This window comes from Mus caroli, unplaced genomic scaffold (genome assembly GCF_978045245.1).
Source record: "Mus caroli unplaced genomic scaffold, Mus_caroli_1 scaffold_4, whole genome shotgun sequence".
NCBI classification, from domain to species: Eukaryota; Metazoa; Chordata; class Mammalia; order Rodentia; family Muridae; genus Mus; species Mus caroli.
Genome location: NW_028227259.1, coordinates 39,723,125 through 39,735,515, shown reverse-complemented (window position 1 = coordinate 39,735,515; position 12,391 = coordinate 39,723,125). Strand labels below are relative to the sequence as shown.

The window sequence follows — 12,391 nt, the reverse complement described above, 5'->3', positions numbered from 1 at the left end:
GCTCCATGATTTCTGTTGTACTTCCTTTGGCTGCACGTTCCCTGGCTAGAGGTCACACTGCATAGAGCACCAACCAAACCGGCCTTTGATGGCTGCTTCGGTTCCTGCCCTGACTCCCCGCAGCAATGCACTATGACTTGGAACTGTAAGCCAAACAAACCCATTTCTTCCCTAAATTGGGAAGATTTTGGCTAGAGTGTTTATCACGGAAATAGAAAGCAAACTGGGACAGAAAGGAAGAGAAGCCAAACATGATGCTGTCCTCAGCACAGAGAATGACCTGCGGTGTTTTGAGAAGGTTAACCGTCTCTGAGAGCAGCAAGAGGGCAGAGGAGTGAGTCATTTCTCAAGCGAAACAAGGGCACTTCACAAAAGAAACACACACACACACACACACACACACACACATCCCAAGCATAGCTGTCCCAGAGCAAGCCCAGCTGCCCTATGAAGTGTGACCTGTAACTGTAAAGATTCTAGGAGGAGGGATTGGGAATTCCTGCACAAGCTAGGAAAATAAATCATGTTGGCATTTTCTTACACAAACACGGAAAACCTCCCCCACATTTATAAGGTTCCCTTCAACTTAGAGGTTACAGAATTCAAATATTTGTGTAGAATGTAGGGCTTGAGCCTTCAGGGTCTGTTATGACAAAAAGCACATTTCTACTAAGAATATATACCTTGGTGGTCGAGTCCTTGCTTAGCAGACATGACACTCTGAATTCAGTCTCCAACCACATGCATGTCTGCACATGTGTGTATACCACCCAGGCCTGAGGATAGGCACCACACTCTTCAAGCAGCCATCTGCTTGCTCTATGTGGTTCTGTATCAGACCCATTGAGTCTACCTTGGAACTGACCCAGTTCTGACATCGGGTTTATTACTGAGTCAAGCCCCTGGGAGTAAAGTCATACATGCTGTGTCTCAACTTGACTTCTGAACATTCTTGAGAGAGTGCTGTCCATTGTTAAAGCCAATAACTAAGCTCATTGGCAAAGCAGATACGCCCTCTCCCTGCTGCTCAGGTCTCACTCTGGAAGACCACCCCCATTTCTAAATCCCTTCATGCCGCTCTCCCTACCTTCATGATGCAAACTAGCTCAGAGCTAAGTCCACAGGCAGGGTTTGAAGGAGAACCACTGCAGGAGCAGCTAAAAGCTCACTCAGCCAAGAAACAAGGCTTAGCATGTGGACTCCATTATCCACCCATACGGTAGAATCCCTTGGATGAATGGGCAAATGCAGGGTGCTCTTGAGGATGCAGGGTGCTCTGAGAGGATGAGAAGGGGAGACTCTCCCATGATAAAGTGGAACATACGGACATGAGAAACTAACCAAAGAGCTCACAGCTCCCCATCCCAGGGGGGAACAGTGTTCCTTAGAAAACAGAGGTTTTGCTGGCAAAGGCAGAGTGCTAGAGAGGGTGTTCCTGATCTAGGAGAGCTCTGGGTTCGTGCAGCAGAGGGCTGAGTAAAGTCTGTGGGACTGGGAGCTTCACACAGCCTGGCACCAATGTGTTCCTTTCATGTGGATGCATGCATGCACATGCACATGCACATGCACATGCACATGCACATGCATGCAGCCAGATGCTGATGGAGGATCTCTTCCTCCATGGCTCTCCACCTTATTGTCTGAGACAGGCTCTCTCGCTGAACCTGGGTTTGGTTAGGCTCTGGCTCATGAGATCTGGAGATCTGCCTACCTCACCACATGGTGCACCTCCCCAGAGCTGGAGTTACAGATAGGTACCACCCACAGTACTTCCTAGAATACCACTGCATCTAGTGCTTTCACGGGTGTTAGGGATACAGACTCAGACCTTGTGTGGCAAGCATTTCACATGCTGAGCCACCCCCAACCCCAGCCCCATTCATGTTTGCTGAATCACTTCTGACTCAAGTATCCCAGCTCCCGCCACAGTTCGTGAATACACCAGCACCAATTCACAGTTGACTTTGCTCAGAGCAAAATTTGGGATTTAGACATAACTGTCCAGGGAAATGGTTCTCAGTCTTTCTAAGCAGAAAACACAAATAGTCTAAAACCTAGCAGCATTTCCTAGAGGGTTTAAATACCAAATATCACCAGCTAGGTAGGCAGCCATGTTTCATTGTCTCATGGAGGCCCTTAGCAGCCCTGATTGCACAGGCTTACCCTTCCACATCACCCTACTGTACACTGCCCTGACCTAGTTCTTGGTGCTGGGAGGAGGGGGATGGTCTCTGAGGCTTCTTTGTCTTGTCAGCACCAGATGCCTCATTTTGGGTTTTTTCTTGGTTTTTTTTTGGGGGGGGGGGGTTGCTCACAGCAGGAAACTGGGCTGTATTCAGCACCTGTGAGCGCTCAGGGCTCTGCAGACAGAGGATGCTCAAACAGTCTGTAAACCCTGTCACTGACCTGCAGTCCAACTCTAGATGGTTCCTCGGTTCCTCGGGCTGAGAAAAGCCTCAGGTGGAATAGCTTACCTTTTCCTTGCTACATCATCTCTTCTACACCTCTGCATGGTTCCCTCTCTACATGACCCATGCCTTTTGCCCTCCTTCCAACCTGTAATGTTAACCACCCTGGGAGCAAACCCCACCTGAGAACCCGCACCTTTTCCCCATGACTCTTGATGAGCTCAGCATCCGTCTCAACAGATGATTACAAGCATCTCTTCCCACACCAGAACTGGCCTGTGTGACCTCTGGTGGCTGACTCCAGGTTTATACTGACTTTGGGCTCAGCCCCACGACTTTAAATATAAGATAAGCCATGATGGTCCAGAAGTTCCTAAAGGTCTTTTAGGCTCCCGATCTCCATGCTCTGTTCCTCTTTCAGCCTGGGTCTTAAAGAGATGCATGGGGCAGAGACTCCTTCTAACAGCAGCAGCAGGGACAAGGTCACAGCTTGTGGCATGAGCGAGATTTCAGGGTCATGTGCTATATAGCTCAAAGCTGACCTGTACACTGTCCCACAATGGTCATGCTGACGGCTCACCCATGGGGTGTTTACCCTGCACAGAAACTAGTCTCAGCATCCCACAAGTTTCTTTCATTAGTGATGGAGGATTTGACTGTTATTGTCTCATTTCACTCACATGGCCATAAAGAAAGGCCGATGTGTGGAGAGACTGTGTGAGCTCCCAGGAGTCAAACCTGTAACTGCGTCTTCCAACACACCATTCTCCCAGCTCACAGGCTTCCAGCTCCTTCCTATGACCCACAGAGTGTCAGAATGCCCTGTAACATTGAACCCCAACTACCTCATGTATTACACAGTAAGAAAAAGAACTCAAGATCTAAGAGGAGGAAGTGGTATGCCTAAGATCAGACACCTTCTTGGAGTCTGCCCCAATCTTAGAAGCCCTGTCATTTCTATTACTTCAATGCACCCCAACTTCTGCAACCCTGAAGCATCACCAGCTGCCCAGACATTCAGATTTCTCTCAGGACCCTCGGATTCGGCTGTGTAAAATCCCCACCTTCCTCCCAACCCAGACCTCACCTATGCGGTTCTAACTGCTTGCTTATGCCACTGTGAAATCCATGAAGCCACCCATTGCTTCTGACCAGGTCCTTAAGTTCCTCCTGGCATGTTCTGATCCAACCTGTCCTTACTTTAGGTGTGTGCACTGCTGGCAAGCACTGATGGTAAGTCACTATGTGCAGTCACTATGGGAACAATATTGGCCACTAAAGTGAGTCAAGTTTCCATTCCTCGGAGTTCATGAGTATAGAGAAAGAAGCTAACTATGTTACCAGCAGTTCTCAACCTGTAAAGGTATGACATTGAACATTTCCCATGAGTTGAGTATTGACCAAGTCCACTTCGTAATGAACTCATAAAATAATTGTTACAAGGCACTTGGAAAACCTCAACAAGAATATCGATAGTAGAGACCAGCCTGAGCTACAGAATAAATTATAGATTAGCCTGGGCTACAGAGTAAGATCCTGCCTCTAAAAAAAAATGTTTTAATTATTTAAAAGAATGAAAGTTCAAAGGTGACAGTGTCACTGTGCTGTGACACTGCCCTATCACTTTTGTGTCCCTTCTGAAACCCTCCTTAAGAATTCATTTGTAATAAACGTAATTTTCCCTAGAATTTGGCTCACCTTTCCCCGCCCATGAACCCCACGCTAGTAAGGGTTTCTGTCTCTGCCCTAAATGACAGAAGCTTGGGTCAGTCCCACAGTGGCCCTGGTGCACTGTCCTCTGCTGCTTCCAGATCCTCAGTACTGGTGTGCGACTCCCAGCCCATTTGCCAAACTGTGCAACTGCCTGAATCCTTTGTGCAAAGACTCAGGGAATAAATGAACATCTACTCCAAGTGTCCTCTTTGGGACAGACGGTCAAATCTTCACAGGTTTGATGGGGGTTTTTGTTTGTTTTGTTTCATTTTTGTTTGAGGGGGTGGGAAGCAGCTCCTTTTCTTTTTTCTTCCCCCTCCCCCCACCGCCCCACATGTTTTGCAAATTTCAGCCCATTATAAGTTTCTCTCATCTTCATTGTTTGATTAGATATGCACCCACATTCGCTCACACACAACCATATACTCACATACACAAGCACATACCAACACACCCACCCGGTGATTTTCTCAGCAAACAGTACAGCCCATGCACTCTGCCTGCTTGAATGTAAATTGGAACGTGGATTTTTTTTCCCTCCATAGCCCAATGCAAAAACCTCGGTGTGCCATTACATGCCTTCAATCCTCAGTTTGCTCTTTGGGAAGCGATGCTGACTGATGCTAACACCCTTAGGCTGCCCTCTTCCCATGGTTGTAAGATCCCTGCGGGAGATAATGGAAGTCATGTAGACTACAGCAAGGGCTGTGAGTCCTGTTTTTAATAATAATCAGAAGCTCAGTAGCAAGTGCCCTGACTCCCCCATGCACACAGCTGAACAAGCATCCCCCATTCTGTGGCTCTTCTGGGGAGGGGGGGAGTCAAGAGTTTCTGCCTGGCCAGGGAGCCCTGTGCCTTTGTTTGCTGAGAGCCACACCCATGATACTCTACTTGCTAAACACAGTGGGTATCTATAAACAGTTTCAGCTATGTTAACCCCCACCTGTGCCATTCATTACAGAAAAAAATCCACCCTTGAAAGAGCTTCATCAATATTTGAAACAGACCCTAGAGATAGAGACTAATTGTGCATTTCCTACCTTCCTTCTCCATCAGGCCAACCTGCCCATCATCTCAGGAAGGATTGGGATACTCAAAGGAAGAAACGACTCCACATCCTAGCCAATTGGAGTAGAGCATTTTCCTAATTCCATCTCCATGTTTGTCCATAAGGTATCTGGCCTGGGTGTCCCCTGTGTTCTCTGTTCTGGTACACAACTCTGAATTCCCTACTGAAGCCTAGATCTTCACCTCTGTGGATCTCTCCCCATAACAGAGATCCAGGGGCCCATGAAGGGATCCAGCACCCTGCAGGAGGGGCTGCAGCTGTGTTCTCTGTTTGCTTCTGTGGCCTGCATCTCGGGCCTCCCCTCAGGCTGTTTAAAGCCCCTTTCACTTTCCCAAGGTTTGCTTTCAGTGTCCAGAGAAGCCACAGGGCAGCGGAGATGGGGATCCATAATGCTGGCTTTCCTTCTGCCTCCCCCAAAAGCCATCTCGTTTGACCCCCATCCTCTACATACCTGCTGGAGTTGCCTGCAAACCCCTTACTCCCCCTTTACTCTACCCACCACCGTTTATGAAGTAGCTGTGAATTATTGCTAACTACAGGAGCTAAGGCTATCTCCTTTCCAACTTCCCTGTGTCCAGCAGAGACAAAGTTACCCGGTGACTGCTGAGGAACAGGTAAGGGCTGTGGCATTTTAAAAAAGGAAACCTGATGCTCATCACAGTCTATGCACCATTAGCAAAAGGTCTCCAGACATAGGAAAGGTCTTACAAGGTAGAGCCATTCACATCCAGCCTTATTTCCCCTTAAAACCACAAATTTTTGTGATTGGGATAGGCAAGGTGTGCCAAGGAAACAAGTGCCCTGTCGGGGCCTCTTTTTTGCATATGAGATAGCCTTTCTGCATCCCTCCTCACCATGCTCACTGGAACCACTCCTGAGATTGATGGAACATCTCTGCAATTGTACCACAAGTGGATTTCCTGCTTTGCATATAGGATTAAAGCAGCAGATAGGCCATGCCTTTCTTGTCAAGTGTGCCAACACACTAACAGCTCTGCCTGGATGGCCAGGCTTGTTGAGGGCGTGGGAGGGAATCTGCCATGGATATCAAAGCAGCAAGGCTCCAAAAGGCCACCATAGCAGGACACATATCCACAGCCATCTGGTATAAGGGCTGAGCTCTTCATCTCCATTGCAGAAGGTCACAGCAGGATGGCCCTACAGCTCAACAGACTGAGAGTCACAGGACTGACTCCAAAGGAACTCATCCCAGAGACCTGCCTAGCAGCCATCTGTTGAATTTCAACCGGAGATACCCGTGCCCTGAAGCTCAGATCCACCAGGAGCACACAACACAGAGGAACCCCAAGCTATTGACTCATTGGTCCCTGCATCAGCCCCACCTCATCACCTGCCTCAGTTCTTCTGACAGAAGCCCATGGCCAGCAGGCTCTCCAACAGAGACCTGTTCAAATCATCCCAGGCTTTCTTCCTTCATTGTCTGCCAAATGGACATCACAATCTCGCCAAGTCATCTCCTATGTTTTAGTCCCCAGGCCTACTCTCGTCTGTAGGTGGGAGCTCAGCAGAGGTCTTCTGGCCAGGGCTGAAGCTCAGTTCAGATGGGGTGAAAGCCAGACAGTGCAAAACAAAGGTGGGGCGAGGATTCCTTCCACCCCCCTCCCCCCAAACCCCCACCTCCCACCCCCACTTTTCTCACCCATACTCCCAGTCTACTTGCCAACCTTCCCCTGCTTCCTAACAGCACTTCCCTGAGAAGACCTCCCCAGGGCCATAAAACTAGCAGGGTATCACACTGGACGTGTGCCTAAGGAAAGTCAGCACCCATCTCTAACCCGCAGCTGCCATCCTGGAGAGTTCCTGGGGCTGTCCCTGACCTGAACTCCACCCTCCAATCTCAAGAGACACCCAGGGGAATAACAGCTCTGGGAATCCAGCCTGCCAGAAACTGGATGTTCCAACATTGCCACCCCAGTCTGCGCTGCCATCTCTGGGCAACTATTTATTGGTTCTAACACCAGGCAGGAACTCGGTGGAGGATGTAGTGTCTGACTTCATCACCCTTCGCTCCCCGCCTAGACAAAGCTTAAAGACCCGGCCTCCTTTGTTTCCGGCCACACCCAAGGACACAGCCCAGATGTTCAACGCATACTACCACCCCACCTTCGGGCTGCTCAGCCTCTGCGGTTAACCCTTAAGAAGCCGCAGCTTGCAGTATGGACCACCTGGCTATTCTTAGCTGCAGTGAGGTAAGGAAGCAGTGCATCCATCATGGCGCAGCTCCAACTCGGGCCTTCCACCCCATTAATAAGTGAGGAGTGCAGAGCCGCATCTTTTTCCTTCCTCTGAAGGCTGCAAGGTGCAAGGGAGGGATGACTCAGGGTCCAGGTGCACTAGGCCGGGCACACCCTCCCCATCCTAGAGTGAGGCCGAGGGAGGGGGACTGAGGCCCCGCGCCCCTCCCTCTTTTGTTCAGCTCCGCATCCTCCGGGCCACGCCATCCTCCCGGCACACGCCACCCTCCGGGCACATCCTGAGGAGGGAGGGGGCTTCACGCCCGCAGAGAGAGGGACTGGATACTCCAGCCCCGCCCTGCCATGCGGGGCTCCCCCTCATTGTCCCCAGAGGGGGAGGGGGAGGCCTCGGCGAGACGGGCCCCGCCCCACTCGCGGCGACGCAGGAAGCCTCCGGGGGCGTCCCTGTGGTACCCCCATGGGTCTGGACCCTGATGGCGACCACCCTCAAGCCACAAAGCACTGCGGCAGGGTGGGGGCGCTTACGGTGATGTGCGGGATGCTCTTCTTCCCCTGATGAGACATGGCCCCTCTGGAGCCCTCCGCCCGGCCGCTGGAACTAACGTCTGCCTGGCGCTCTACCCTGGTCTCTCCCGGCGGCGCTACTCGTGAGAGCGGCGACAAAGGCCAGGGAGGGATGAAAGAAAGGACAGAAGCTCGGCTCCCACCGCTGCCCACTCCCCGCTGCTCGGCCCGCCGCCGCTGCTCCGGCTGCCTGCACCGCCCGGCTTGGCAAGGAGGGCGGGAGGAGGAGGGAGAGGCAGGGCGAGAGGAGGGCGCTGAAGACAGACAGCTCCTCCCGGTGGCGGCAGCAGAACCGGATTCGCCCCTTTCGGCTCGAACCAGGAAGCGCTTCCCTTCCGATTCCCCTACTCCGCCCCCGACCCCCGCCCCGCGCCCTCGCTTAAGCCGGGGCCTCGCTCACGCCACTAGGAGAATATGCTTTTGAGTGGTGTTTTAAAAGCAAGAAACAAACAGCCTTTGGACACGGGGGCAAAAGCAGTGGGCAGCGCCACAGGTGTCTCTGATCTTTGTGTGTGTGACCTGTGCTTGGGAGGAAGTGGGAGCCAGGAGCCAGCACCCACCCTAATTGCTAGAAGCATCCTTGGCCCTCCAGGACCGCACTCAAGGACCCCCTCTGGCCAGTTCTTCCATGGTCTCCGTTTTTCCACCCCCTTTCCATATCCAAATCCAGATCTTCATTCATGCTATTCTCTTGAATAGTCCACCTCAGTTAAGGATGACTCGTTTTCCCAGACCCATCCCCAGGGCCTTCACCTCTTTACCCGCTCCATTTCCATTCCCAGGCAGAAGCAAAGCAGCGAAAGGGGCTAGCCGCGAACCCATGGGCCATGGGCTCTAACCCTTCATCTGCTCTCTCCTCTCAGTGGCCTGTCAATATGGCCTGGCAGTGAAGGCTTGGAAAGCTGGACCACAGGTACTAAAGTCTCTACAGCTCTGGGGACAGGGAAGAAATGTGGGAAGTTTCCTGACTATCGTTTGAAGTGTTCGAAGCCCGGGAGGTCCCGATGTGGCTCTGGGACAGGTGGGCAAGAAGCCAGGACAAAACTTCACCAAGTGAGAACAAAAGATGAACAAGGGAGCCCCCAGCTCAAAATATTAGGCAGCTGTCCCCAGGCAGGAGCAAGCCATTTCCCTGCCAATGAGCTCATTTCCTGCCTGCACAATCCCTCCACTGACCCTGTGGATAGACCCACTTCTCCACTTCCGGACTGCCAAGGGAGGTGATGGAACAGAAAAAACTCTGGACCCCGCTGGGGCCTTCCACCACGTGGAGAAAACCAGTTACCTAGTCCACAGCATGAGACCAAGAAGGGTTGTAGGCTGAGATAGAACAGCTTATATCCGGGAACACTAGCCTGTGATTTTTTCCCCCTTTTACAGATAGGAAACTGAAGCTTGCAGAGATAAAATAGCGTAAATTAGCTGCCATAGGGCAGCGTCGCGAAGCGGGTTCTCTACTCATTAAGTCCCGCCTGTGCTCCAGCCCCTAAATTCTCGTTAATGACCGGAAGCTGCGGATGGCAGCAGCACACTTCTGTCTCCTGGATTCCTTTCCTCGCCAATAAATCATAGGTTCCGGTACCCGGGCATCCCCTGGGGTCAGCTAGGGGGTTCTGGGCAGGCAAGCTACAGAGAGGGGTTGGACCACGTGCAAGTCAGAGGGAGGAGCCCTACTCGCTACTGGCCAAACAGATTGCTGCTCCCATGCAGACTTTGCCGGTACAAAGCTTTACAGCCATCGGCCTCTGGCAACCACAAATGTTGCGCCTGCGCTGTTGGAACCCCTCCTCCCTCCCAAGAAAGAGCCTTATGGGCGGGGGAGGGGCCCGGGCACTCTTTGCTGGAGTGGTTAAGGCTGACCCTATATCACTAGCCCTCTGCAACCCATGCCCTGAGATCTTCAGAAAGTAAATTACTCCATCCAGCGGGGCCGTGAGTTCTTCTGCTCTAAGTCCCTACCAGAGAGTGCTTTGGGAGGCCTCAGACGCAGCCTTTTGTCAGGTCCCTAAGAAGCCAGGGAGAAAGGACAGAGGGGACCCGGGTGGGAAGAACACAGGAGCAGGTGAAGCAACTAGGGTCCAGAAACGCTAAGGCACATCAACCCGGTCGTCCATGGTGAAGCGGGAGACAAAGCTTGTGTGAATGACCCTGACCAGCGCCATGAAGCCAGAAGGACAGCTCCAGGCCAGTCACAAAGAGCACTCGCCTCCGTGGTATTCCCTTTGAGGGAAGCAGAGAACAGACTGCCACTCCCGGGTCTCAGATGAAGACATCTGAAAGAAGGTGAAACATCTCGACAGGTTCCAGGTGGCGTGGCTGGGTTTCTGAGCCCTGAAGCCTTTGGTGGAGCTAGAGAGCCTGTTTCCCACGCGAGGTCGGACTACCAAGGAGGAGATAAAGGGATGTGGGACTGGACTCTGGCTAGTTCCCTGGTCCTCACCCCTGCCTCCAGCTCCCAGGCAGCAGATTCAGAACCATGGAGAGTTCCCGAGCAGGCGACAGAGCAGAAGCAAGAACACCGCCCTCAGATCAGCCCATTTTCTTCTCCTTCAAAACGCCTGTCCAGATTACAGTACTGTTCAAACTCTTCCTCTGGGTTCACTTTGTGCCTCTCATAGTGTTAACGGAAAGGGTGAATTAATTAATTAAACCGAGAATGATGATAAAACTCCATAGCAAGCATTTATTGATTACTCTCGACCTGATTGAACTTAATTCTTGAAATGAGTCCACAGCTCTCTCTCCCCAGCCAGGGAACTTCTGGAGGGTGGGGCCAGGCTGCCGAGCCAGCCCAGCCCAGAGCTCAAGGGACAGCTTCCCAGAGCTGCTCCAACTTCTGTTTCCCAGACACGTGGCTCTGACCTCACCCACCCTGTCCAGGACTCTTCTGTCTGACCATCCGTATTCCCTGGTAAATTCTAAACTTAGGGAAGAAAATCTCTAAGGCCCAAGCCCTGGTCATGTCTTTTCCTGAGGTCCCTCCTCACTTTCGGAAGTCGGGGAGTCCATATGCCTGGGTTCAAATCCCGGGCTCGCCTCCAACTTACACATCCAGGAGTGTCCTGGATGATTTCTTACTGCCCAGCATCTGAACCCTTAACCACATCGCCCGCCCCCCAGGGAGGGGCGGGAGCAGCTGTATGAAGAGTCATTCTGTGAACCTCTCCCAGAGCCAGGTGCAGCCTAAGCGCTCCACGATCACTGGGTGAACAGATAGATAGATGGAGGAAGACAGAGAATGCTCGCCTTTTCACAGAACCCCAGAAGGAGAACGAGGCTTAAATTCACCTTACAGGTCCCTTAGCGGCAGCTGCAGCAACTTACTTCCCCTCTCAGAACCTGGCTTGGCTTTCTGAGGCTATGCTGGCCAACCCTGGCCTATCCTACAACCTCTCTGAACCTCTTGTAGGATGATGTGGGGGAGGGGACGTAGCAGTCCCCCAGAACCTGGTGGCAGCGGGGCCCCCACACTCGCCCTCGCGCCACCCAAGCCCTGGGTCTCCAAGGGCCCCGCCCCCCCCACGTCCGGCCCACGTGCCCCGAGGGTACCTGGCCATTGTCCCGGCCGAGTGGCAGGTCGCGGGGCGCAGGACATCGGATGCGCAACGCCGGCGGTCTGTCATCGCGATCGCCTGGCGAACTGACAGCAGAGCCGGAGGGCTCGCTCACATCACTGGCCGTGTCCTCGCTGCCGCCGGGGCACGGCAGGCCCACGGCGTCGGGCCGTCCAGCGCTGCGTGGTGTGCGCGCGGAGCCGCGGCGGCCCACGCTGTAGGCGTCGAAGTCGATGGTCTTGTTCTCGTAGGCGCCCTCCACGGCGGCGAACATGCCGCCGTACTTCTGGCGTGGGGTCTGCGCCGCGCTGCCTGGCCGCGCCAGGTACACCGGCAGGTCGTCCTCCGTGTTCCACGCGCGCCGCCGCTCCGCCATCCCCGTCTCCGGCGGTCAGCTCTCGCCACCGCTGGCTCCGCGCTGAGCGCCTCGGTGCGGGCCCGCGGCGGCCCAAGCGCGACTGCGGTCGGGCAAAGAGGGAGGGAGGAAGGGCCGGGGCGTGGCCCACGAGGGGCGGGGCCTGGGCGGGGCGGGGCGGAGCCTACGGTGACCAAGACCAGCGCCACTGCCAGCTACAAAGGACCGCGGAGGCGGGGACAGCGGCCGGGGCGGGGAGGATGGTGACGTGCGGTAGCCGCAGCGCGGAGGGCGGGCGGCCGAGCCGCAGTGCCCTCCACGCACCCGGCTCTCCGCCTCTAGAAGGAGCGCAGGGCGCGGGCAGAGACGGGGTGGGGGCGGTGCGCGGGTGCACAACACACATACACACACATACACACACGCACGTACACACGGTTAAGCTTCACCTCACAAGCGAGAGTTGCACAGATATCAATCATGTCTGTACATGGTACATACACCCAAATCAGGTA

The 12,391-nt window shown here is 53.5% G+C and overlaps 1 protein-coding gene across 2 annotated transcripts in view; it reads right to left on the bottom strand.

The window, feature by feature from the left end:
• The window catches only part of Crmp1 (collapsin response mediator protein 1), a 50,527-nt gene extending 38,546 nt beyond the window's left edge, over positions 1–11,981 (bottom strand). The window contains exon 1 of one of the 2 annotated variants that reach the window (XM_021162273.2): positions 11,520–11,981. In XM_021162273.2, the coding sequence (XP_021017932.1) occupies positions 11,520–11,900 (381 nt within the window). In that variant the 5' untranslated portion in view covers positions 11,901–11,981. Of the gene's footprint in view, positions 1–7,931; positions 8,334–11,519 lie in introns of those variants that run through there. The other variant, XM_021162274.3, reaches the window with a different exon arrangement.
• Positions 11,982–12,391: the final 410 nt, after the last annotated feature.